Source organism: Heterocephalus glaber, unplaced genomic scaffold (genome assembly GCF_053883595.1).
Source record: "Heterocephalus glaber isolate CG9 unplaced genomic scaffold, H.glaber_assembly_v1.0 deba00001532, whole genome shotgun sequence".
NCBI lineage: Eukaryota > Metazoa > Chordata > Mammalia > Rodentia > Bathyergidae > Heterocephalus > Heterocephalus glaber.
Window position 1 is genome coordinate 18,704,470 of NW_028258330.1, and position 27,784 is coordinate 18,732,253.

General features: G+C 49.7%; 1 protein-coding gene across 11 annotated transcripts in view; it reads right to left on the bottom strand.

Annotated features, from left to right (window-relative positions):
* Positions 1-6,797: 6,797 nt before the first annotated feature.
* Smox (spermine oxidase) overlaps positions 6,798-27,784 on the bottom strand; it is a 34,762-nt gene continuing 13,775 nt past the window's right edge. For 2 of the 11 annotated variants that reach the window (XM_087188697.1, XM_087188699.1), the window contains exons 2-8: positions 19,308-19,541; positions 15,572-15,798; positions 11,406-11,579; positions 10,500-11,259; positions 10,032-10,087; positions 9,430-9,590; positions 6,798-7,253 (exon numbers count right to left, since the gene is read on the bottom strand). In XM_087188697.1, the coding sequence (XP_087044823.1) occupies positions 7,004-7,253; positions 9,430-9,590; positions 10,032-10,087; positions 10,500-11,259; positions 11,406-11,579; positions 15,572-15,798; positions 19,308-19,515 (1,836 nt within the window). In that variant the 5' untranslated portion in view covers positions 19,516-19,541 and the 3' untranslated portion in view covers positions 6,798-7,003. Of the gene's footprint in view, positions 7,254-7,660; positions 7,751-9,429; positions 9,591-10,031; positions 10,088-10,499; positions 11,260-11,405; positions 11,580-15,571; positions 15,799-19,307; positions 19,542-19,653; positions 19,674-20,165; positions 20,312-24,118; positions 24,591-24,705; positions 25,132-25,596; positions 27,226-27,784 lie in introns of those variants that run through there. The other 9 variants (XM_004840765.4, XM_087188704.1, XM_087188698.1 and 6 more) reach the window with 8 other exon arrangements.

Here is a 27,784-nt window from a genome sequence, read left to right on the forward strand (position 1 = left end):
AATTAAAAAGAGCTAGGGGTGTCACTCAGTGTGAAGCCCCTGGGTTCAATCCCCAGTACAAAAAAAAAAAAAAAACCACAGATGGAGCCTTTCGGGGAAAGTTGGGTCATTGGGGATGTATCCTCAAAGCAAATATTGGTACCCTAGCCCCTTCCTGTCTCTCTGTTTTCTTCCCAGCCAGGCTTGCTCTACCACACCTCCTGCCATGATGTGCTACTTCACCACAGGCCCAAATGCAATGGGTCCCCCCTAACCATGAACTGAAACCTCTAATGTCATGAGCCAAAATAAACTTTTTCTCTTTATAAGCTGATCATCTCAGGTATTTTGTTACAGCAACAGTAAGCTAACACACCCTTGTTGAAGGTAGTGACTGAGAGAGGCACAAAAGACATTTCTGTTTCTTCATCCGGGTGCTGGTTACAGGAGGAAGTTCAAAATCCATAAAGGTGTACACTCATGATCAGTGTACTACAATTATATTCCAATGGATGTTTCTTTTTATTAAATGGGACCTTATTTTGTCCCCATGAGAAAGCCAGATTTCATGAGATACAGTAGATATATTCATACCTAAGATTTATTCCTTGCATCTGTATTACTGTGTCCACACATATAGGTATTATATACACAACCCAGAATTTCAGCTTTGCTTGGGGAACAAGATATGGTCATATGTCTTATTTGTTTATTTGATTTCTTAAACGTCTTTCTTTTTTTAATTAATTTTATTGGTACATTTTAGGTATACAACACAATGACATTCATCATTGGAAATTTGCACCTTTACATAATCTCTCTTGGTTCTTATTTTTCCCCCTTCCCCTGCCCTCCCTTCAACACCTCCATCCCTCCCTATTTACAAAGACTTTGTTCTTATTTTTCCATTTTCTCATATTAATTCCATTCCCTTCTTTCCTTTCCCCTACCCCTCCCACTTCCCCTTCCCCTTTGCCCCTTTTCTTCCTATTTCACATTATCTATTATACCTTTTAGTCCTTATTTACACTTTCATTAAACTTCTTTCTTGAAGGCGACATAATTAAACTTTCTCAGAACAAAAGCCTGGCATATAAAAGAAAATTATTAAACATCTGATAGATGAACAAAAGAATGAACAAAATATCTCATCTTAGGGGTCAACAGGGAAGCCCTGTAGTTTAATATTGTTTGTTTGCTTGTCTGTTCATTTGTTTAAATTCTAAAAAGCTCAGAGAATCTAGGACACAGGTTCTCAGCGCAGCAAGAGGGTTGTGTTCCCACATGGCCACCAAGTGGCGCCAGAGGACGTAATTTTAGTCCAGGACGTAGTTTTAGTCCATGCCGTGTCCTTGCTTGCAGGGACCCAGGTGGGATTAACACCAGGTCCCTCCCAACTGTGTGAAAGAGGAACCAATTTGGCCCTTCGTGTGTGTGTGTGTGTGTGTGTGTGTCTGTCTGTCTGTCTGTCTGTCTTGTCTGTCTTTCTGCAAGCTGAGGATTCCCAGCAACAACTACTATGGTGAGGAGGCAGAAAGCACAAGTGTAGAAAATGCTACCGTGAGGCTTGATTAGCAAAGGAAGATAGCAGCAGCAAGAGGGTGTGTAATGGGAAAGCCATGAGCATATTGAAATGGGCATGAAAAGTGTGGAAGAGAGAGATGGAGTGGAGGAACAGGGCAGAGTCCCTGTACTGGGGGCATGGGATGCATGGGGGAGGGTCCCTGAGGAGACGCAGAACCACCCCTCCCATTGCCTCAGAAGGGAGTCCCACAGGAAGGGTGTGAAGGCTGGAGAGTTTGTCGATTGGGTGAGGAAGTGATGTCTAGGTGGCTTTGACTTTGTCTGAGGCTGGAGTTGGAGGCAGTGTCCAAGGTCTAAGAGGAGAGAGCAAACAAGGGAAGCCCACAAGGACTGCCAACCAGCCCTAAGGGCGGGTCTCCAGGGTGGCACCATGTCTTAGTTATTTTCTAGTCACTGAGACACAATACCCAACACCCACAACTTAAAGATGGAGAGGTTTATTTTGGCTCTCAGTTTGTAAAGGTTTCAGTTCATGATTGGTTGCTCCAAGACAGGGCAACATGGCACAGGGTCCTGGCAGAGGAGAACCAGCTCATGGCATGGCAGGCAAAAAGCAGAAAGAGAGAGACCAAGGAGGAGGGAGGGAGACAGACCTCCCAGGCCACGCCCCAGTGACCACCTCTCCCAACAGGCTTCACCTCCCAACATCATAACCGGCTATAAACTCATCCATGGACTACTCCACTGGTGAGTATCACACACCCATGATCCAGTCACCTCCCAAAACCCCACCTAGGAACACAAGAGTTGGGGGGGGGGGTCTAGATATAAACTAAAATAACTATATACCTGGCATCTTCATTCACTTGTTCATTCATTCTGCCAGTGTTGTGCCCAGCACTATTTTGGACACACTGGATATGGGGCAGGGAACAGAGAACTTCCACTGTAGTAGTAGGAGGAGCAGGCAAACCCATAAATAAACAAACACACACACACACACACACACACACACAAATTACATCAGACAAGGGCTGTGAAAAACTAGGCAGGAGAGATAACACAAAATAGGGGCTATAAAAATGTGATACTTGGGGACTTCTTCAGAAGTGACATCAGAGTAGGGATCAGAAAGCAATGAGGGGGCCAGGAATTTAGCTCAGTAGTACCACATCTGCCTGGCAAGCACAAAGTCTTGAGTTTGATCCCCAGTAAAAGAAAGAAAGCAGTGAAGGAGGAGCCTTGCAAATATGGGGAGTGGGGGGCTCCAAGACAAAGAGGACAGCCAAGGGCAGGGAGAGGAGAGAGGGGCAGAGGTGGGAGCCAGGGGACAGATCACATGGGGTGTTGGACATCACCTTTGGTCCCTACTGTGACTTCTGTCAGTAGAACCCAGGGAGAGAGCACGGCTACACTGACAGCTTACCCTTTTGAACATACTAAGGAGGGCTGGTGTGGAAGTTGGGACCCCACTCACCTAGGAGTCTCCTGCAGCCTTCAGGGCAGAGATGCAAGAAGCAGCTCAGAGAGGTGCGAAATGGTCGGATTTAGGGTGTTTGTAGGGAGGGCCAAGAGGAACTGCTGACAGCAAATCTGATGATCAGATGTGGAATGTGAAAGAAAGAGGAGTCAACACTGACCCAGGTACTGACCCCAAGCCCAGTGGTGGCACCATTTGCTCCCATGGAGAAGACTAGGGGTATAATACAATTAGATCTGGGGAGGAGCAGAACAAAAAGTTCTGCCTTGGACACACTAAGTCCACAGAAGGAGCCTGCAGGCAGTGTTCTACTGTTTAGTTTGCTTCACTTTCTTTATTTTGGCCAGCAGGTGTGGCTGAGTGTTTTTCTCCAGAGTACCTGGTTGTGCCCCAGACATAGCTATGCTTGAACCATGGCTGGGATTATGCTAGCTGGTGTTAAGAGAACAAAGGTCAAGAGAGTTGAAAGTATAAAAAAGAGACTGAGTGAAGTGACAAACCAAATGTAAAACCCCAGTTCCGGAACCAATTTTAAATAGTCAAGACCTATCACAAGAACAACCTAATCCAAACCAAATTAACCAAAAGGAAGGAAGCAATGGCTTGTGGCACTGGAAAGGACACTGTAGTAGCTCACAAATGAGAGGAAAGACATAAAGTGACCACATGGCCTTGAACTTGGATAGACAGATGATTGTGTGATCCCAAGTGCCTCATGTTATGGCAGGGAGGCAGTAGCAGATTTAAGACAAGAAGGAGCAGTTGGGTCTATAGTGAAATTGGTAAGAGGACACCCAACCCAACAAATTAAAGTTGCACAAACTCTGAGTTTGCAGATAAAATCTGCCCAACACCTTTCATTTCCTTTGAAAACTCCTGATTTGACAAAACCATTGTCAAACAATCACCACTAGAATCATGGGAAATGAGAGCAGCTTTTGTATTCATCAAACTTCAGTCAAACAGTATGAAACAGGGCAGTGACCAACTCCTTTCTTGGATGAGGTTAGATGTCCTGGTCACCTTAGCAGGGCAACAACTCTTCCTGTGTGTTCATGGCTGGATTTCCCTACAAAACTCAGGAGCAGCCTCAAGAAAACAGCCCAGCCAGTCATTATGAGAAAACTCAGCCTCTTGTAACTACCATTAAAGTTAGGCAGACCATTAATTAGACAAGCAATTCTCAAGAGCTGAGCCAGCAGCCTACCTCACTCTGCATCTCAGGGTCACCCTTGAGTGCATCCCCAACAGGCCCAAATAAATGCAGGGTGACTATATAGTTTGGCTCTGGAAAACCCCCAAAGGCCCACTTGTAGAGCTTGGGAGATAGAGGAAGCTTTAGGAGCTGGGGCCTAGTAGAAAGATGGGTCATTGCAGGTGAACCCTTGAAGATGATATTGGAACTCCAGTGCCCTCCTGTCTCCTTGCTTCCTGGCCACTATGAGGTGAACAAACCTCCTCCATCACACATTCCTGCCACGGCGTATTATGCCACCCTGAGCCAAAAGCAACAGAGCCAAGCAAACTATTCACCTGCCACCAAACGGCAGGAGCAGAGAGAGACCGTGCCTGTGAAGGACCCCAGGCCCTCTGTGGCATCGTCTGAGGCTTCCAAAAGCCATATCTGAACACTTTGACCATGGATTCCCTGACACCCACAGCACAGAAAACCATCCAACCAATTCCATGCAGAATCCCATGCAGGGAAGAACTTTTCTCCAAGTGAATTCCACCAGCCAAGGGGAATTGTATGGCATCAGTGCTGGCCTGAGCAGCCTGCATTTATAAAGAGCCCCTTGGATTTCAACCAATGCCTCAGAAACTTGGTTGCTGAGTGATATGTAACTTGTGTTCCTGGTACACCTAGGAAGCTTCTGAGGGGTTCCTGCTCTTCCTTGTTCTTCTGCCTCATCTCTGCTGTTCTGGACAAAATGCTACCCACATTATGCAATTACATGTGGAGGCAGCACAGTGCAGGGGTGGCTGCTTTCGCAAACTCTCCAGGACCACCCTCCATACTTGTCCTCACCTGTGAGTGCCAAGGGTTCCCCTTGTCTTCCTCCTGGAGTTGTTTACTGCTGCCTCTCTAAGATGTTGGGGCCCTGCACAGCCACACATAGGTCTTTCACGGAACCCCAGTTTCTTCTGCCATGAACCGCTCACCACCTCCCTGCCATGGCTATAGCTACAGAGAGGATGAGGGACACAGGGAATGGATCTGATAAACAGTGACATGCTGTAAAACAACAAAATCAAGGTCAAGCCTTATCAGCAGGCCACCAGTAAAGCGTAAGTGGGTCCCTCCTGTCTTTATCTGCTCTCAGGATGTGTTGTCTCTGCTGTAAGGAGGAAGTAATCCAGGCCAACACAACCACACTTTGAGCTAGGAGGGTGGGGATGGTGTCTGTAGACTCTAAGATTTAAATTGAGTTACATATACATAAAAGTACATAAACCTCTAATGCATAACTTGATGCATTTTTACCAATGTATGAATGCATTAGCTCCCACTAAATATCCCATCCGCTCACTGCTAACACCATACATGAGTTTTGCAGGTCCTTGAGCTTTATATAAAAGAAGTCATCCAGGACATAGCCTTGTGTCTGGCTTCTTTCAGTCAACATTTCTGAGATTAGTCCATGTTGTTGCAACTAGCCATTTCCTTTACTCTATTGCTATGCCACTAAATGAATGCACTACAGTTCACCCATTCTTCTGTCAGTGGTCATCTGGGCTGTTTCCAGTTTCCAGCTATTATGAACTCTAGGGCTGTGAACATTTTGGTACATAGTTTGGGTGGGCATCTGCACTCTTAGATTTCTCTTGTATGGAAACCAGGAGTGGAAATGCTGGCAGACACACAACCAGCCTTAGAATATGCCATGGAGCCTCCCGTATGGCTGTTCCTATGCCCACTTTCTCTAGCAATGGCCTGGGATTTTTTTTGATGCTACTAGCCTCTTTTCTCACCAAGTACAACACAAAAGAATGAGCATGTACTGTGGTGTCAGGCAGATCTCAGTGCGAGACTAACCCCTGCCACCTACCTGAGCTATGCTGCACACACTAATTAACCCCTCTGAGCTTCACTCATCCTGGGGCTCACTACCCTTCTTGGCTGGCATTGGTGTCCATTCCAAATCCAGAGTCCACATGTCAGGTATTTGCAGGAAAGAGTGAACACTCTTTCCCTCCCTCTCCCCGACACCTAGGGCCCCCCAGTATGCAGTCACCCAGGCAGCATCCCCAGCCCTCTCCCCAGTGGAGTCCTTCACAATTCCTGTGTCTATGACCCTGAGAATCTGTTTGTTACTGATTTGTGTCACAGGCTGCTTTTGTGCATCCCACTTCCAGGAACAGGGGAGGGTGAGAGGTGCATCTCTGTGTTGCATCTCCATTGTAAAAAGCAGCCTCCTCCAGGGCCAAACCCACCACCCACAGCCAAGGGCAGATTAATAGCGAGCACATCAGACTGGCATGGAGCCACAAGAGGGGTTCCCACCCATGGAACTCACCTTCACTCCAAACAGCTTGTCCTCAACCAAGCTCTGAGAAGTCAGGCAAAGAGCCAGAAGCAGGCATGGCCTGTCCGGAAGGAGTGGGCTTGGGCAGAGACCCATATTCTGGAGAAGCCTCTGAACAATCACAAATAGAGTGGGGTAAGGGGACGCCCCCTCCGGTAAATGTGGGCACCTTCCCTTCTGGGGCCACAGCCAGGCCATGGCTCCCCCCACCATCCCCCACGCCAAGGAGGAATGATTAAAACATACACACAGAGACCAAGGAAAACCCAGGGGCGAAGCCAAGGAGCTCAGGAAGGATCACCTCTTTTATTATCCCAAAATGCAAAGTATTGAAGGCACTTGCAATAACAGGGGTAGGGGTGGGAGAAGGACAGGAATGGGAGGTCAGTGTCCCAGCACAGAGGTAAATCAACCGCCCTGCCTAGTTACCACCTGGCCTAGAGAGAAAGAAAAGCTACAAGGCCAGGTCTGAAGCCAGCTAGGGTGTCTAGCTCTACGAAAGATCAAAATCCATTCTACAGAAGATTAGGAAGTTAGGAGCACACAGGGGCAAGGGCAGGGGCCAACAGTCCTGAGTTAGTGGTTCTAGGAAGAACACGAAGCCCTCAGGGACCCTGCTGGAAGAGGTCTCGATACATCTCGATGAGACGAGCAGCCTCGCGCTGGCCGGACAGCAGAGCACCGTGAGTAGTGGAGTAGTACTTGCGGTGGGTGGCCTCCCCCGAGAACAGCACCTGCATGGGCTGGGTAGGGGGTTAGAGGAGCTGAGCTCCCTGTCTGCCAGGAACCCCATTCCTACTGCAAAGCAGAGCGGGGGCCAGCCGCAGCTGGATGCAGGTATTGCTACTTCCACACGCTGAGGAGCTGCCACCCCCTGGCCACCTTCCCCTGCTCCTTCCCCAAACATCCAGGCCTCAAGACTCCCTGTCCAGGGGCTGTCACAAGCCCTGGCTCTGCAGTCTCAAAGGCTATGTGTGCCTCTTGATAGTGAACTGGGGACAAATGGATTAGCCTCCCTAAGCCTTGATTTTCTCCTCTCCCCAATGGGTTGATGCCACCTATATCTGCGGGTGGTAGGGATTAAATGAAATTACATTTCTAAGTGCCTGGTAGAACATACTCAGTAAAGTTAGGTGGTAATTTAACAAACCTTTATGGAGCCCCTACTAGGGTCCAGAGACTGTTCTGGAAACTTAGATGATAAAAGGTGACCAGGCTGCTGCTTTGTGGTGCCTCTGTGCTGGTGGGGAAGCCAGACACGAAACCCAATTACTAAACAGCATCATACAGGCCATAATGCATGTGTGGATGAGGTGCTGAAAGCTCAGAAAAGCAGCCCAGTGCTTGAGGATCCCACAAAGCTTCCCAGAGGACAGGATCTTTGGACTGATTTGCAGAGGATGCTGGATGAAATGGGCAAAGGACATAGGGACTGAGGGAAGAATGTAGGCAAAAATGCATCACATGGGAGGACAGTGAAAATTCTGGTGCACTCAGGCTCAGCCTGGAGAGATCAGGCTGTCTACCTGAGGCCTAGCAAAGTTCAAGTCCTTGTACCCCAAGCCTGCACGTGAACTTCATCCTGGTGTCTCTCACGCTGCCTGTGCCAAGATCCAGCACAGATCCTGATGGAAGACAGAGGGTTTAACCCAGCTGTCTGCAGGTGAGGCCGAATCCCACCCACAAGGAATCCACAGAGGCGGCTCAGTGGAAAGGGCTGAGAGGCCTGTGCCCAGGTCCACCTCGCTCCTCTTTCTCAGTAAGAAAACCCTGATTTCCAACTGGGTCCAGTGTCATCCCAACTGAAATGTCATGGCCCAGCCTCTCCAACAGCGTGGTACGGTCACATTGCTAAGTTCGGGCTAAGGAGCTTCAGGTGTACTGTTGCTTCGGGACTGTGTCTCAGCCCCGAGGGATCACCCTCTGTGTTCAGTGTTCCTCCTCCCTCCAGCCTTAGATGTAGATGTAAGAGCCAGAGCCTCTGCAGCCCTCTTGGACCACAAGGTGGTCCTGGAGAAAATAGCCAGGGCTAAGGGTGCCGGGTTCTGACGCCTTCCTCCAAATTTCCTTTTGTGTATCAGAAGTAAACCTCTGTCTGCTTAACCCAGTTATTTTCAGTTTGCTTTGCTTTTTGTTAATGCACTAGTCCTGAGGCAGATGACAAGAGCTTTGCTTTTTATGAAAATGGTTGTGGCAGCAGCAAAGGCCTCTCTGAGGACCTCTTTCCTTCTCCCTGTATGAACAGCCAGGCAGACATAGTGCACCTTGGTTAATAAAATCTCCTTCACCAATTAACCACGAATTATTTTAAATACAACTCTGTTGGGGCTTTGACATTTATTGTATGTGTTCACTTAGTGGAGAAAACTCAAAATCTACTTTATTGGAGCAAAAATATATATTTCTCTCTGATCTACTATTTCTTATGTACAGCTGCCATAATTTTGGGCTGGGCAGTGTTCTCAATTTTATTTCCTAAAATATACTGGGAAAACATTTCCATTGAATCAGTGCTGTCCAACAGAACATTCTATGACACTGGAAATATTTTGTAGCTTCATAATCCAATATAATAGCCACTTGCCACATGTGGCTACTGAACTTAAAATGTAACTACTGCCTCCAAGGTATTCCATTTTTGATTCATTCAAATTCCAATGAATTAAATTAAGTGTGGCCAATGGCTACCATACTGGCCAGTTTTCATAACCCCAAAAAAGCATTTAAAGTTTTTATTTGGTTCCATTTCTTCTTTCATATGTTAAGTGTACACTGTTGCTTGTTTTCTACCTACTCCATCCCTGCCTGTCTATAGTTAGCACCTCCTAGTGAACACTACCTACCCCAGCCCTGAACCAGACACACAAAACTCCTACTCACACCCCGGGGCCCATCCTCACTGCACGCAGCCCCACTCACCGCGGTCTTGGAGCTCTCTGTGTAGGGCAGCGGCTTGGCCAGCTTCTCCACGTCTGCCCCACTTGAGCCCACCTGCGTGTATGAGTAGGAGCCTCGGAAGTAAGGGTTGCTACCCCAGGCCGAGCGCAGGATTCGCCGAGGTTTTGGAATGTTGGGGTTCCCTGTTGGGAAGTCAAAAGAGCCAAGGGGAGGGAAGGTAAGAAATGACTGCATATAGAAAACACCCCAGAATGGACAACTGCACCCCACCTTCAGGGCTCCAGGAAGACCAGGCTCCAAGGACAGGCATGGAGGAGGGAAGGAAGCTGGGGCTCTAGCTGTGTACCCACACTCATCACTTCCTCGTGAACACCAGCAAAACACTCCAACTCTTGGGGCTTTCTGTCTCTCTGTCTTTGTCTGTCAGCCTCTGTCTGTCTCTCTGTCTCTCTGTCTCTCTCTCTCTCTCTCTCTCTCTCTCTCTCTCTCTCTCTCTCTCTTCCAGTGCTAGGGATGGATTCCAGGTCCTTACACATGCTAGGCAAGTGCTCTGCCACTGAGCTACAGCTCTAGTCCTTGTAATTACTTTTAAGACAGGAAATTTAAGGGGAAAGGGGTTATACCTCAGCAGTAGAGCACTTGCCCAGCACACATGAGGCCCTGGATATAATCCCCAGCACTGCAAAAAAACAAAAAACAAAAAACCAATCATGTTTCTCCTTCTAATGTCAAGAGTTCCTTGAACTTCTTCTAGAATAATGGGTGGACAATGCTCAACTAAGAATCACAGAGCAAAACACAAATCCACCTCTTAGCAAGACTATGAGTAGGAAATGAGTGACTGGTGCCGATGCCTGCTTTTACCGTTAGCCCTGAGCAAGAGGAGAGATACCAAGCCCATTATCTTGAGTGTTCCAAGTTCAAACTGGGAGATGGTTCAGCAGTTTGGGAGCCAGAGGCCAAGCATGGTGCCTGCAGTGGCTCTCCTGTGAGCACAGCCACTTCATCTCACAGTCTGGGCAGGGAGAGCTGCCAGGTCTAGCAGACGATGACAACTGAGGAGGGGGCTAGGCAGGACAGGCGCAGCACACCTGTGAACTGACGCAACATCTCTGTGCAGATCTCGGCCACTGCCTCGTCATCACACCTCTCCATGACAAGGGCCTCCTCCCCACAGATCCAGCCACTCAGCACATGGCCATAGCGCTCAGGGGGGTAGAGGACGTCGAAGCCACAGATTTTGCGGTACCACTGCTCAGGTGGGTAGGTGAGGGTGTGGCTCTCAGCCTCATCCTCCCACACAAACTGCAGGCTGTTGCACTCAGGACCCCAGAAGGGCTCCTCAAATTCAAGGAAGATCTTGTCAGTGGTGCCAATGCCCAGGCGGTGGATGGCAGCCACCTTTTCTGTGGGCAGGCCCGGCTGGAAGAAGCTGGTGTACTGCCTCTTGAGCACACCCAGGGACACGGTCACAATCACGTGGTCTGCTGGGATCACCTCGCAGTCTTCGCACTCCACCACCACCGGCCACTGCTCATCCTCATCCCATCCATGCCCCTGGGAACTCTCTCCACTCTGGTTGTCCTCCCCTGTGTCGTGATTGTGGTCACCCTTGTCCCGAGGCTGGATCTCAGGACCCCGGGGGCGGGCAGAGGCCTGGTCCCAGTGAATACACCGGACAGGTTTCCCCAGCTGGATTACATGGGCCGGGATGCCCTCAGCCAGCAGCTCCACGACCCGCATGAAGCCTGAGGGGATGACGTGGTGGGCACCAGGGATCTCGGTCCACTCCCCGAAGGCGCTCAGGGATACTTCGTCTATGCTGTGTGAGCTGCTCTCACAGCTTTCTACCTGCAGGAGGACCAGAGAGAAGCCAGATGACACTAGCATCAGCCAGACAAGGAACAAGAGCTCTATACAGCACAACCCTCCACTGACCCAGTGCCCCCCAGAACTGTCTTCTTCACTCTGGCACCTGTACTCCACAGCAAAGTTACCTTCAGGTACTGCTGCATCATGGCAAGTTTCAGGCGCTTGGTGGTCTCCGGGTCATCAGGCTCATCCCTGACGCGGTTGCGCACCTCCTCCCGGGTGAACACCCCAACGCTGTTCTGACTCTCCGCATTGACTGGTTTACCATGCCGGAAGAACTCCTGGGTCAAGTTATAGACCTGCCAGAGAGACCCAGGACACTGAAAATACACTACCATATTGCACTTACCACCCCAGACAGGGGCCTGACGCAAAAGTCACCAGTTTCCAGGTGCCTCGGCACTGCAACCCCTGAGCTCTGAGGGAGGCTTCAGCATGCCAGAGGCTGCAAATCATTTCTGCAGGCACATTTCAGCAACAACTCCAGCCCACACCTCAGTGACAGTGATGATTGGTCCCTTGGAACAGGGTACTTCTGCCTCCCCTGCCTACCTATAGGTAGCCCACCAAACACCTCCCCCAAGAAGGTGAGCCATGCTGGGGGCAGGCCCCACATTCACTCAACACGCACTTACTGGGCTCCATGCTAGACATGATTTGTGCAGTGAGAAGAAAGACAGAGCCCCCAGCGTCAGCTCACATTCAAGTTGGCTGTTTCCACAGGACCTGCTGTGATCAGAAGGAACCTAGGGTGTGCGATCAGCCCAGATAACTCAAGAGACTCAGGAGATGGTGGGGATGGCAGAGAGAGTCAAAGATGAGGAGGGGGCGATGCACTTGGGAAACTTAAAGTGGGTCAGTCTTGGAGCAAGGAGAGAGAACGCTGCAAGAGATGACTTTGGAAAGGCAGGCAGGGACCGGGTCACGTCAAGGACACTGGACTCAACCCAAGGCCTTGGCATCCCTGAAAGACTGAGATCAGGAAGGCAGCCCGATCCCCACCCACTACTGTTCCTCCCAGGACACTGGCAAACATGGGTGCCTTGGCCGAACCAATGTGGCTGAGCTGACTGGTGGTGTGAAGAGTTGGGATTTGGTCATCACACAATCATGGGAACAAGGTCTGCCCTGTACCCCAGCCTCGGGACAGGTCCTGGGAACACAATGTGAAGGAAGGTAGCAGGACCAACTGCTATCACCACGCCCACCCCCACCAGTCCACTCAAGGGAAAGGCCTCCTCCACATGAGATAGAAACATGAATTAAGCATGCCTCTGAAGTATAAATTACACAGAAGGAAATGAGTTAAAGTGTTTGTTTGTCTTCCCTGCAGTCACAGGATGCTGGGTGTTCAGCCTTAACTGGAATCCTCAGCAAATTCCGCACACTGGACCAATGGCAAGGAGTCAAGCTCTCAACTTGTCTCCTCCTCCATGGGTTTTTCCTTGAGCGATAAGCAACATGGCAGCGAGTCCTCAGCTCATGCTAGGGAGAGGCCCAGACACCCAGCTGAGGAGTAACAATATAGGCCGGCTCTGTGGTCCTTTGTGCCTGCCACCACCTGGGGCAGCCTTAGCTGAACATGGGTATATCATGTGGATACCCTGTTCCAAGGTGTCCTGGATTAAATAACAACTTCCTGATATGAGCCCAGAGCAATGGGACAGGTCTGTGGCAGAGAATACCACCCCCATTCTTATTAGGCACTTTTCATTAGGCTGAGTCCTCTCAACACTAGGAAGGAAAGTAATGGTCAGAGAGGCTTAATCACTTGCTCAAGATTACACAGCTGGCCTGGGATTTAGCTCAGTGGTTCCACCACCTGCCTCAAAAGTGCAAGGTCCTGAGTTAGATCCCCAATACCAAAAAAAAAAATTACCCATCTAATAAATGAACTTAGCCATGTAATTCTGAACTTGTAGAATTCATATTCAAATCAAGATAGTATTCCTAAACTCCATATGAGGGCCAGGGATTTAGCTCAGTGGTTTTGCCGCCTCCTGCACAAGCGCAAGGACCTGAATTCGATCCCTGGTACCAAAAAAAAGTGAACTGTATCTAAACTCCATATGACACTGCTGTACACATTCATTTGTTACAAAATATAGTATATTCAAACGGGTGGCTCTTCAAAGTCAGCACCCTCAGAGGCTGCTTATTGATCATGAAGCCACCCTGGGGCAGGGCTTCACATGCTGAGAACACAGTTCTGAAGAATGGCCTCCAGTATTGGTTAAAGGGCCTCACGAGGAAATCCTGACCTCATGGTTACACTTCCTCCTTCAGACTGAAAGCATCACCACCCAGATCAACAATCCACTTTTTCCACTCTCTTTTACAGGACTCACACTCTCATCTTTCAAAAATCAAGCTGACCAGAAGGTAGTAATGATCTACCCTAAGATGTGGTATACACACCCAGCCATAAAAAAGGATAAACTTGAGTCATTTGTAGGAAAATGGATGGATTTTTGAAACCATAACACTAAGTAAAATAAATCAGACACAGAAGGTAAATATCACATAGTTTCCCTAATATGAGAAACACAAAATATAAATAATTTAAAAAGCAAAATAAAAACAAGATGGAAGAAAACAGGGAGGTGGACTCTGGAGATGAAAAGGGAGTCTGGGGAAGGAAGGGGAATATGGGGAGTGAAAATGTTCAAGGTGCAATATGTATATGTACCAAAAGCCTGGGATACACGCAATTATTATGTATCACAAACATACACTAATACACATTTTTAATTTTTTTTTAAAAGAGAATTTAAAGAACAAGTTGTAGTCCCTGAACATCATTCTCAGGAATCATCCATGCTTAAAGTTCACAACAGCCTGGGAAACAGGGGGAGACCAGGAAGGGCTACTTTGAAGAGTACAGGTTCTCATCTGATCATTAATGATTTTACCTCTTTGCACATGAGTGAAAATGCACAATAGCACAGAACTGCCCACAACATTCCTTGTCAATGCCTAGACACAAAACACTGAGTGAGCTAGTCTTCCACAAAGCAGGGACCAGCCCAAAGCAAGAGATTAGAAAATGTACAGAGAGTGCCTGCTAGCCCATCAACTGATCTGGAGTACAGGGTCATTACCTTACAAATGACAAGCAGTCACAAAACAATGACTACACATTTCATGGCACCTTGCTTGTGCAGTGCAGTTCACAGCACCACTGAGAGAAAGTAAAAATAGTAACTTATTAAAACCCAAAACAGTTCAAGGAGATATTTATAGTGGGGAAGGATGCCATCACTATTTCTATTCAACACTAGAATGAGATACTAACCTTTATAATAAGGTAAGAAAAATAAATAAGCATTCAATACAATAAGCACTAGTATAGAAACCTCAAATTAAATATTTAGTTTTTTAGTATTACTAGCTGCATTTCAAGTGATCAAAAGCCTCATTTGGCTAATGACTATGCTACTGGACAGTGCAAGTCTAAAACACTTCTGTCACTGCGTCAAGTTCTACTGGACAATGCTGGTCTAAGGAGTACAAAGAAAAAAGAATTCTCATTTTTTGTATAGGATTATATACATAAATACTAGAATGTTAATAGAATATAAATTAATATTAACATGTTATTAGAATTAAAATAACAATTCAGCAAAGGAGTTAAAATCAATGTATAAAAATCAATTCCATTGGACTGGAGATGTGGCTCCGTAGTAGAGCACTTGCCAAGCCCGCATGAAGCCCCAGGTTTGATATGGAGCACCACAAAAAAACAGAAAAAAAATGAAATCAGTCTTATTGCTATATACCAGAAACAATTAGAAAATAAAATTTTTAAAAGATTAGTTATAAGAGCACCCAAAAATGAGCACAGCAACAACAATCACCACCCAAGTATTTTGTAATAATTCTAACAAATGATGTTGGAGGCCTTTGGAGAAATATTTAATCGTACATATCAATAATCCCTTCCCGGGCTGGGGATTTAACTCAGTGGTTTCGCCACCTACTGCGCAAGCGCAAGGACCTGCTTTCAATCCCCGATACCAAAACTGCTAATAATAATGATAACAATCCCTTCCCATGGGGATGTAGCTCAGTGGCACTGCGCCTGCCTGGAAAGCACAAGGTCCTGAGTTTGATCCCCAGTACCACACACAAAAAAAATTAATAAATGCCTTCCTAGTACCTCTCTGCTTGTCATTTTCATTTTATCCTCAAACTGTTTGGCTCAGAGAGTGCAAAGACACAAGCAGGATCACAGAAGACCCACCAGGTCCCCTAACGCCCCGTGTGCCCCTTGCCCCGCCGGCCCCCTCACCTCGTTGTATAAATCGCTGAATTCCTCAACCACATCCTTGGGGATCCTGCGGCTGCGGTTGGTAAGGTAGCAGGCCACGCCATTCTTGGAGTAGAGGCTGATGCGGCCCACGCTGCGCTCACCATCGGTTGTCTCTTCCAAGAGGCCGTTGGCTTCTGCTAGATGATAGACAGGATTCCCATGGGAGCCATGGATCCAGGTGGCTCCCAGCTCAAAGGTGGCGTGTCCTGATGGTGACAACAACAGGCCCTTAGAGGGGCAGGGACTGCTACAGGCAGGGCCGGAACACAGCCTTCCTGCCTTCCTCCAAGAACATCCTCCCGCCTCCCACGAGGGCAGGAAAGGGCTTAAGAGTCCCCTGAAGGAAACCAACCAAAGGCTTCAGGGGAAAGTTCCCAATGAAACCCTCTTTACAGCTGAGATGAATGCCATGCAGAATGACTCTGGAATGTGCCCAGAGCCAGTTAGAAGGCTCTCCTCTTCCAGTCACACTTTCTTCCAAGGTGACACCAGATACCAGACCCCCATCCTCCCAGGTGCCTCCCCAGCCACGAGGAATGCCGTGGTCACCTGGTACAGCAGTCCCAGTGAAGCACCAAGGTCCTCATCCAGCCCTACTCCAACTCCTCATCACCCCCTCAACCCAGAGTCTAACCCTTCTCCCAGGCAGAAAATGGTCCCCCCCAACACAGTCTAGGGCAGAAGAGACAGGGCCAACATCCCAATTTGGAAGACTCCTCCCCAGAGCAGCCAAAAACAGACCTCCAAGAAAAAAGGAGCTCTCAAATCCTTTGGCACAGGGGCAAAAGACTGAGAGTCTGTCTGGGGCAGGGGCCACTCCGGGGTTCAGGTTGAGACAGGCCTGGGAACAGGTTCCACTTCCTCATCCAAGGGACCAGGCCCCTGCCCCATGCCTCAGCCTCAATTTCCTCATCTGATGCTGCAGGGACTGTGACACATTTATTTCCTTCCCTGCCTGGCTCCTAAGAAGCCGAAACAATGCCAGGAGGATAGATAGACACATTTTTTTAGTGTTGTGTTTTATTTGTGCAGGCCTGGTTCAAGATATATGTGGTAAATTTCTTGCCAAGATGGTCACAGTAATTCCTTCTACCCTTGTACCCACACCCCTTGACAATGTGACTGTGCCATTACTCCCACCCTGATGTGGGGGTCTGTTTCCTAGCCCTGGAAGCTGGGCTGGCCTTGTGACTTGCTTTGATTAACAGAATGTGGTGAAAGTGATATTTGTGGCTTCAGAGCCAAGGCTTCCAGAGCCCTCATGGCTTCCACTCTCACCCTCTAGGATGTGACGGCCACGGAAAGAAACCCAGACATATCCTGCTGGAGACACATGGCCCAGCCAAAAGCCCATGCTACCCACAGACATGTGGGTGAGGCCACCTCAGATATTTTAACCAACATCAGAAAACCTTTGGGGGTGCCCTACAGGGGACCCAAGGAGGGGCCAGCAACAGACCCACTTACCTGAGTCCTAACCACATTTCTGACAAGAATTTGAGCAAATGAAAGGATCCTGTTTTAAGGCATCCCACTTGGGGGCAGTTTGTTATGCAGCAATATGTATCTGACACATTCTAACAGTTAGCACTATTAGCCCTCACCCCAAGAACTGGGCATGCACTCCTGCTTTTCATGCCTTCCTTCCTTTTCCTGGGCTGCTTCTAATTAAACTGCCAGTTACTAAAAATATCCCCATATACACATACATGCCAAAAACAAGAAAAAATGCAACCTTATGCTGCCAGTAAGACAGTAATTCCTGGTGTCTCTGGAAGAGGCAGGGAGGTACAAGCCCCTTTGACCAGGAAAAGTGGGCCAACTGGAGGGCTCAAGTCCAGGCACTCTGCCTGAGGGGGTACCTGGCTGCCACTGAAGATACTCATACACCAACCCTCCTCCAGCTTGGGGCTCCCCAAAGTGTCTGCTCAGCACTCTGAAGAGGAACCTGTTCCAGGCCAAAGCAGGAGCTCTAAGTCACACAACCACTGAGAAGCCCCAAAGCAAGGTCTCTTCCTGCCTCGGGATACTCAGCAAACAGGCAGAGGTGAGCAGTGCGAGATCAGGAGCAAAGTCAGCGGTCTACTTCTTTCTATCCTCAGGCATTACCAGGAGGTGGGGACCCCAGAGCAAGCCCCTCTCCCAGGGTATTTCTTGCCCTCTCCTATATGGCCAAGTCTGCCACCTTTGCCACATCTGTGTATCCAAAGGACCCCAGGCACCATCTCCACATTGACCTCATAAACACTTTGTGACTTCCAGCCTCTGGCCCTCAACTCCTGCTCACTCTTTCCACCGACAAGTTCAAAGCCATCATTTCATGCTGTGGCAGGTCCAGCTGGAACAGGGCTCTCAGACCTGCGCGTCGGCACACACGACACAGGCACGCCCACCCTTGCCTGGCATGCTCTCCCTCTCCGTGCTGTTCCTCACACCTGTCATTTCGCACCAGCCACCCCTCCTTCTTCCCTCCACCTCCCGACTCCCACTACCACCATCACCCACCTGCACCCACACCTGTCCACAAACCTTCCTACCCAGCCTCCTGCAGCCTCCTGCTGGGACCATCATCTCCCTGGCACACACAGCATAACTCAGCTGTCAGCTGCCACTGTGGCCAGCCCATCTGTCTCCTGTTTCTATATCAGACAAAATGGCCCTGCCCTTCCCCAAGGCTCCCAGCCAGCTAACCAGGTGTTAGCAAAAAGTCCCAGGGCTTCCATGGGCTGCCCCAGGGTTATGGGTACATTGGGTGGCATTCTCCTCCTCACTGCCAGCAGACATTCCAGTGTGTGCCAGGGGAGGAGGATGCAACTTTGTACGCACCTTCGAGGAGCTGCTCTAGGGAAAGCTCTTAATGTGATCAATGTTTCTGCAAAACGAGAGGTCATGTGGGTCCTCACCTCTGCCAGTCTCAGCCTGACCACTCACTTCTCTGAGCAAGTGAGCACAAAGGCTCTGCCTGGCCTTGCTGGTTGCAGTGGGGACAAACTCACATGCAGTCTCCTCTAGCAGGACCATGTCACCCACACACTGTAGGCCACCATGTGTTGCTGTATGGGGTCATTTTTATAGTCTTTACCTGCTCAACCCCTCACTGGTCAGATCCACCACTGGCTGGGAAGCCATGACCTCTAACTGCATTTCATGTAACATATCTCCTGGCATTTCTAGGACCTCTAGCAAAACCTCCCCACTCCAGGGGCAAGTCTCTTACTGGCTGCTTTCTCCAGCGTCCTCATTATCTGCAATCTGAACAGATATTCACAATCTCAAGACCCAGTCCATTGATCTTGAGAAGGTCCCAAATCCCCTTCCACCTCTGCTAACCTAAGCTCCTACTGCCCAAGGGCTAGCACTCTGCCAGGAAACAGTAGTTCACATTCAAATGTAGAATTCTCCTTCTGTGATATAGAAACTGGCCAGCCCAACACCAAGAAAACTTGCTGCTGAGTGTCTCCTCCCTCCTAAGCCCTGTGAACCCTGGTCATGCACCAAGTCAGCATTCTCCAAAACTGGAGGTCAGGGCCCCACCATGCTGCCATCAAAGGGCTGCTGCGGGGGTAAGGAACTTTCTGGAAAATTCCCAGTCGGGTTGCATGATGGAATACTTATTTCATAGAAGGAGCTCAAAATAATGAGATTTCTGGCAGGACTGGGAGTTTACAGGATAAAAGGTGCCCAAGGGAGGTGGCTTGGTAAGGGTCAAGCTTACCGAGTTTCACGCTTTGCACGCGGCCTCCGATGCGGCTAGAAGCCTCGAGGACAGTGACATCTGTGAAGCCCTGCTCCAGAAGCGCTTTGGTTGCAGCCAGGCCAGCCAAGCCAGCACCAATCACCACAACTCGAGGCTGTCCCCTTCTCCGCAGGCCACAACTGAGAGGGTCATCCGCACTTTCGCCACTGGATTCACAACTTTGCATACCGTCCGCACTCACCTCCTAGGAACCTGCATGAGAAAGGTGTCATGGCTTACCTGCTCCAAGGCGCCTTCAGGAGCTCCCACAGGCACTAGGCCCTCCAGGGGGGACAGGAAGTCCTCTGGCCTCCTTCCTAATGACCTGGACAAGAAAAGCTATCTCTACAGGATGCAGAGAAGGAGGGAGGGAGGGGAAAGAGGGAGAAAGAATGAGGAAATAAGAAAGGAAAGGAGGAATATATTTGGGTTCCCCTACCGGCAGGCAGGAGATGCAGTCCATACTAAGCCCCTGCCATCCATCAATCCCACCCCCAATCTGTTAGGCATCTTCCCTCCCCACAGTACCCAAGAGGTTACCAGTGAAGAGAAGACCAAGGCCAAAGTCAGGAGACAATGACTAGCTCAGCCCAACATAGTGCTGTGGGCCAATCTCTGAGTGCTCATACAAACCCCAGGATCCTCACACATACCCAAGGGCACTTTCACAGACCCCGAAGTATTTGCACCAGCCCTGGGGTGCTCACACCAACCCCAGGATACTTGCACACACAACACTGGCCTCTGCTATCTTTTCCTTGCCTATCTGTCTCTCTGTCTCCGTCTCTGTCTCTGTCTCTCTCTCCCTCTCTCTGTCTTTCTCTCTCTCTTCCTCACCACTTCTCTTCTCTTCTGGCTTTATCTTGGTCTTTCACAGCCTCAAGGAAGCAGCAATTTGATGGGAAGGACTAAATCCCACCCTTCCCCCAGAAAGTGCCACAAGGCTGCTATCTGATAAGCCTCCTATTCGGCTATTCCGGGTAGGCTGTTTTCCCCAGCCACCCAGCCCCTCAGTCACCACAAAGCAGCAAGGATCCCAGGAAACAGTGGACCATGAGGACCCATGGCACCAGAGCCAGACATCAAATTGACAGTTACACTAAGCCAGCTTGCTCAGAGACGCCAGACTAGGGAGGGCTGATGCCAGGAGGCGAAGGGGGCGCCTGAGTTCAGCCCTAGGGCTGGAAGATACTACTCTTTATTCTCGGAATGATTAGGAGGTGTCTGGGGACCATACTGGGGGCCACTCAGCTCTGATCCTTTCCCTGTTGTTTCTTCAACCTAAGCAACTTGGATTCCGATTGCTTTTGCTGAGATCTGAGTAGCAGAAGTTGCAGAATCTAATAGTATCCAGGATCTAGCAGGAGAACAAATGCAGCAACCCCAGGACAAAGAAAAACCTGTCATCTGCACCTAAGAGCTGAGCATGACCCTTCCTAGTACACAGCAATCCATTCCAAAGAATACATCCAAGAAGCTGGGCATAGTGGTGCATGCCTGTAATCCCAGCATTCTGGAAGGCTGAAGCAGGAGGATCACAAGTTTGAGCCTAGCTTATGCAACTTAGCGAGTTATTGAGACCCTGCCTCAAAAAATGAAAAAGGGCTGAGGATATAGCCCAGCACAAAGGCCCTAGGTTCAGTCCTCAGTACCACAAAGAAAAGTATGCCAAAATACAACCAAATAGACATGCTAAAGAATATCCACAGTGGTTTATTCATAATAATCAAAATGCAGAAATAACCCAAAGGTCCATCAACAACAGAATAGATAAAATACAATGTGCTATATGTACTATATTCCTATAAAGGAATATTCTTGAGCAATAAACACAACTAAACTACTCCTATCGACACAGATGGACCTCAAGATATGACACTGAGCAAAAGAAGCCAGGAAAAAAAGCACTCCATTTCCACGAAGTTTAGGAAGAGGTAAATGGAATCTGTATTCCTATAATAGAATATTCTTTTCTTTTCTTTTTTTTTTTTTTTTGTACCAGGAATCAAACTCGGGTCCTTGCACTTGCGCAGCAGGCAGCAAAACCAATGAGCTAAATCCCTGGCCTCTATAATGGAATATTCTTGAGCAATAAACAGAACTAAACTACTCCTATCTACACAGATGTACCTCAAGATATGACATTGAGCAAAAGAAGCCAGGCAAAAGAGCACTCCATTTCCACGAAGTTTAGGAAGAGTAAATGGAATCTGTGAAGACAAAGGTCAGAAGACAGGCTACCAGAGAGCACAAATGACTGAGAAGGGTCAGGAGGGAACTTTCTGCAGAGGAGGAAATTTTATCTTGATCTCAGTGGTAGTTACAGAACATAGACGTAAAGACTCATAGACCTGTATTTTTAAGATCTGTGTAGGGGCCGGGGATTTAGCTCAGTGGCGCCGCACCTGCCTGGCAAGCACAAGGTCCTGAGTTCAGTTCCCAGTACAGAAAAAAAAAAATCTGTGCAATTCACTGCATGCATGTATGTCTACTTCATTACCAAAATACTTGCTCTTGCCTTCTAATCCAGCCATCGATGGATCAAAGGCTGGCACACAGACCTCCTTCTCTGATCTGCCTACTGAGGTTTCCATTCTACCTGCAACAGTGTCCTCTAAAGTTGATTCATCACAGGTTTAGCAAACAGTATTTTTTCAAAACAGGCTCAGGCCAACAGGATGCTTCTGGCATCTCCCACCTACCCCTTCTACCGACCCACTCCAATTCCAGGGCCTGGACAGAAATGCCAATCGCCTTCCAAATGCCCAGAGACCCAGGGTGGCCATCTGGTGTTCCCTAGATGACCGGAAGGTGGCGCCCAAGTCCCGGAAGCTCTCTTAGGCAGTCTTCACTTTCAGGAGCAGAGGCTCCCAGCCTCCCCTCCAAGAAAAGCTGTGCCCAAGCTTTCCCAGGGGATTAGACCACTGGTCCTGTTAGGTCCTCCTCCACGCTCCCCTGGGTGCATCCCAGGGTCTTGTGGGTCAGGGCTGGCTCAGTCCTCCCTCCCACCCTTTCCCTCTTCCCTACCCCAGGTTCTCCTAACTGCGGACTAAATTTAGAGGTGAGGATGTGGCTGCCCGCACGCGGCGGGCTGGGTCAGCGATGATGCCACCGGATGTCTGCCAGCCAGCGCGGACGCTGTGTCAGGTTTGTAAACACCCGGCGTGCTGCTGTGCAGGGCTCCGCGCCAGCTGCAGTGACGCCACCGCTGCCGGGCACCCCGCGACGACGTGGCGCCGCTGCCGCCCCGCCCCCACGCCCCAGCTCCCCGGACCGCCCCCCACAGGCCACCCTCTTACCCAACATCATTCACAGTCCAGAGGTGTGGGTGGCTGCGGTGTGCACAACCTTACTGATGGGACCTCATCTTACAAAGCTACTGTGGAGTCCAGGGTAACAGGCATTAAACTGGGGATCCTGCCATCACAGAACCCACCGGACTCCCTAGGGCACCACTTCTGAAAACCAAAGGACTGGATAAGCCTGGACAGGGGGAGGAAGGCTTGCTGCCAGCTACCTAACCTCCCCACTGCCCCAGGGACATGCCCATCAAGGCCAGATTGTCCTTGCTACACTGTTGCAGCAGTCAAGTAAGGACCCATGTAGCTATCACAAGATTGTCAGCCTTTTTCAAGGGCCTCATGTAAGAAACTAATGTGTCAAGTCCTCTAGGTACACTAGACAAAGCCTTGTGGAATGGACCATGGGAAATGTGGGCAGGCAATGGTTTTTAGATGACTGCAGAAGGCACCTCAGCTCCCACACTAGGTCTCAGAGACCTTGCACTCACAGAGACATCCCATAGGCAATGTCAGGTAAAATCCTGACACTGAATGTGTCAGTGGGGGCTTCCTGGGCAACCAGCCTCACAGGACAGCCAACCTCACAGTCCTGACCCTTCCATAGGCCTTATCTAGAACAGCCCCATCAAGTCCCTGGACCCCAAGAAGCTAGAGGAGCCCCCACACAATCCATAGAGGGCAGAGAAATGAATCTGCTCCGAGACCCCCTTATCAGCTCCTGGAGTCAACACACCCTGGGGTCCAACTGAAAGCAAGAAAGAAGACACCTCCAGGGACACCCACTGTGAGCCTCCAGTCAAGCGGACCTTTGGGTGCCCTATTCTGTCCAGCAGGGGAGGGGATAGAGCAATGTGTTTCCTGTTGGTTGGTATAATCTTTTCCCATTTGGATTTTCTTTTTAATTTATGAGAAACTGTTTTATTGAGGAGGAAGAATGATTTAAATGGTCCTGGGTGCCTGCCTGGCCTTTTCTCGCCTTGGGGAAAGCAATAAATAAATAACATCCGTTTCTTGATCTGTATGCACAGGAGAAACAGAACACCCTGTACTTTTCCCGCAGATAAAGGAGAGAAGAAAAAAGTGCTGGCTCAGCCAGGCAGGGCAGGAGGGAGGGAGGGGCAGGGTAACAGACACTTGTCTTCTTGCTCCAGCTTCCATGGCAAAACGGGGGTAGGAGTGTGGGGCCTCCTGCCCAGCACCTGCAGCAGAGATCCCATGCAGCAGATTCCTATGCAGACCAAGGTCCCAGGGCTTCAAGAAGTCAGGCCAGCTTGGGTATGAGTGACCCCCTTTCAAGATGCCCACAGCCTCCTCCCACCACGTCTTTGATCCTGTCCTCAAGCCACATCCTCCCCACTTATCCCTGGAAGCACCATCCAGACTGGGGTGCCCAAGGAGCCAAACTTGAAAGAAAGCAGGCTGGAGGCATGGGCAGGCTTCCCATAATCTGACCCTGGAACATAATTCATCGATTCATGAAGCACCTACCATGTGCTAGGTGTGAAGAAGGTCTCGGCAGGTCAGCCCTTTACTCTGGATCCAGCTGCTTTCTGGCTTGGTTCTCATTCCTAGACACCCAGTCCCCTCCCACACAAATACACACAGACTTTCAACTCCACCAGTCGTAGGCCTCCCCAACCCAGCCTACCTAAGGCCCTCAGACAGGCTACCTCTAGGCACACCCTTTTGGGGGTGCTGTGGTTGTGTTGCTCCCTTACTGTTTCCCAACGTAGCAATTGCTCTGAACTGCTGAGTCCCTTCCAGTGACTCTGTATGACAATACCCCCAACTGGCCCCAGGACATGGACATCTCACCCAAGAACTCCTTCTGCCTGGTCTCTGTAGTAGGGCCAGGCTCCAGGCTGGACTAGGGACCCTTTGTCCCCAGTGAGTCACCAGCAGGAGGCTTGAAGGCCCAGCTGGGTGTGGGTGCCCCTTCCTCATCAATGGAGCCTCAGCCAGTCACTTTACTCCCAATAGTGGCTACTGCAACAAAACAGTGTGACAAGGGGGTAGCCTCCTGGTGCCCACTCCTTCAAAGATTCCCCTCCAAGACACAAAAAAATCTTATTCACCCCTAGACCTCTGAACACAGGTCACTCCCAGGGTATGCCTGCACCCCATCCTTTTCTCAGTGCCACCTCCAGATGAACTTCCTGACCCATTTCCAGGAGAATAAGGTCCAATGGCGATTGACCCACCCACTCATTTCACCTCCCGGGGCTCGAGGCCCAAGATGTGCCTGCTGAAACACTTCAAAATGGGCCACCTCTTCCAACCAGCCTGCTGCTGGATCCTCTAAGGCCCACGTTTGCTCAGGGGAGACCTAAGGGATGTTACACCTCTCTGTCCAACAGATATAACCAGTGCCCCTAAGGGCAGCAGCCACCCTAACTCCTGAAAGGGACCCTCTTCCCCTTAGGCTTCTAACAAGAGGAAAAGGAGACACAGGGAAGTTGGGGGGCTGGTCCAAGAGACCTGTCTCTGGACAGCCAGGCAAGTCTGTGGAGGGATTTGGATTCTTGAGGCCCCCCAAACAATGCAATTATTCTTCCAATGTTAAAAAAAAAAAAAAATGCCCAGAAATCCCAGACCAGCTGCTTTGCATAGTGGTGCAGACAAAGGGGCTCTGTGTCTGCTTCAAGCTCCTCCCACCCCTCTGCACAGGGAGGGGCCACCCAGACTCCTCCCAGACAGACCCTCCCCAGCCTCCTCAGCCAGGCCAGTGAGAAAATAAAAGGGGCAAGAGGCAGGATCCCTGAGCCAGGCAGGGCCAGCCCTAGAGGGGCAGAGTGGGTGTCACATGAGGGACAGAGCAGAGGCAGCCTGGGAGGCCAGGAGATGAGAAGGAAGAAGGTAGCCCAAGACCTGGGTTCAGGAACCAGCAAAGTCTCTTCCTTGCTTGCCCAGTGACCTCTAGAATATCTGACCTCGGCACCCCACTTGGCCAACACCTCTGAACTCACCCCTAAGTCCCAGCATCTGTTCCTCACTTCTGGGCTCACTTGTCTTAGCCTCCTCTGACACTTGGAGCCTGCTTCAGTCTTCATGCTTCCCCATCTGTAAAATGGGGTGGGTCAGGCTCCCTGGCAGGATTCAATGAGACCTCACAGGTAAAAAGTGTGGCCACTTGCCAGGGCCACCTCAGGGAGACAGGAAGAGGGAGGAAGATCCCCCAAAAGACCACAGGTTGGAGTCACCAGAGCTCCATTTCATGTAGGAGAACCCCAATCTTGATCTGAGCTCAGAGCCCAGGCTCAGCCCCAGACTGCACCTTGACCATGACATCAGGCAACCCACAAGCTGTGGTTGAGATTCCCAACCTCATAAGGTCTAGGTCCAAACCCCCTCAACCCTGACTCAGCCTCGCCACCCTACCCAACACTGAGAATCAGAGATGATGACCATTAGCCAGCTCCAGGTTTATGAAAGGAAAATGGCATGAGTGCCTCATCCTACAGATCACCACCATGGCAGTGCCCTCACAGGACCCATCTTCCTGCCTGGCACCTGGTCTTCTCTCCACGTACAATGTCTTTGCTAGCCACATCGCTTCCCTAACAGTGTAAAGTCCCTAAAAGCACAACTTTAAAAGACTTTGTAAGTCAATTTCAGAAGCAAAGAAGGAAGCCAGGGGCAACCCTTGACTGGGTGCATGGCAAGTGGCCAGGAGCGGGAGGCATGCAGGAGAGGTGAGCCCTGGCCACTGTTTTCCTCAGTGCTCTGCCCAGCAGGCTAGACCTACAGAGAGCCCAGGTTAGTTATTCCAGGCTGCTCACATCTGGGAGGCACAAGGCAATTTCACAGCTCCCTGCAGGAACCAGGCCAGGCGATGACACAATTAGAAGCCCAGCTGAGGGTAGAGCGGGGGAAGAAAGCTTAGGACAAGCCAGAGAAAAGATAGGATCTTCCCACAGGCATAAAAAGCTCAGCTGGGAACCTCGATGAACATCATCGAGGCTACAATTCCTCCCCATACAAGTTCACCCCAAGCCTACCCTATAGATCCCCCTTCAACAATATCAGTGAGTGGATTATATTCAGACGATATGTTAGATCAGAGCTGCTCACCATTGCATCCGAGCACCTCCCAGAAACCTTTCCAACTCAAGCCAGCCCACCAGCTCAGCTCCATCTCCAGCCCTGAGCTGCTCACATCCACAGCCTGGTTTCCTACCTGTGTGTGCCCTCCATAAATAGGACCCACCTGTCCCCTCAGATCCCCAGTTCCACAGGTAGGCAAGCCCATGGCCTCACCACTGCTGGGGTCTAACAGGATGACCACAATACTGAGTAGTCTCTGAGAAGACCACTAACCAGTGTGGCCTTGGGGAGAATCCATTAGCAATGGAGCCTCATTTTTCTATCCATGAAATGGGGACAATCACTGCCAACCTGAATAAGGACCACCCTGACCCCAGGCCCTATTCACCAGCTGCCTGTGTCCCCAACAAAGTCTACTGAAAATCCCTCTAGCAGCTCTCCGGATACCCTACGACCTGAATTTCCTCTCTGACCTGAATCTCTCTCTAGGAAGTGCACAACCACAAGATGTAAGATGGACCACAGAGTTGGTCACTGACCTGGTGAACTACACCGGTACAAAACTGCCCTTGGGGACAGCAGAGCAAGCAACAGGCAGAAGAGGGCCAGTAGGGGATGGTGTTCATGGCTGCTTGTCCCTCTAGAAAGGTCTCCTGTCAAGAATGAAACCCAGACAGGAAAGACCAGCCTCAAGACCAGGACACTGACTCTGTTCTGAGGTGCCCAAGTCACCATGATCAGTCCCCAAGAAGAGACATCTCTCTTACACACATGCCATCACAAAAGCACACTTCTGTATGTTTCACTTGATAATCCAACTGAATAAATAGTCCCCTCCTTTGAGAATGTCTATAACACCATGATTTTCATGTAGGTTCTAGGGCTTGATCATCAGCTTCTGAATACCAGTGATTTGAATCTCCACCACTCTCAGGGAGACCTGAGCCTCAGTTTCCTCATCACTAGAATGGGTTGAGCATAACAATGCAGACCAAGTGCTTAGCTGAGAGACCAGTGTGTAGCAACAATGGTTCCTTATATTTTCCTACAGGTCCCAGCCTGCATACTAGTGGGAGTTACCACGGGAAAGCCTAAACCAAGTGACCAGAT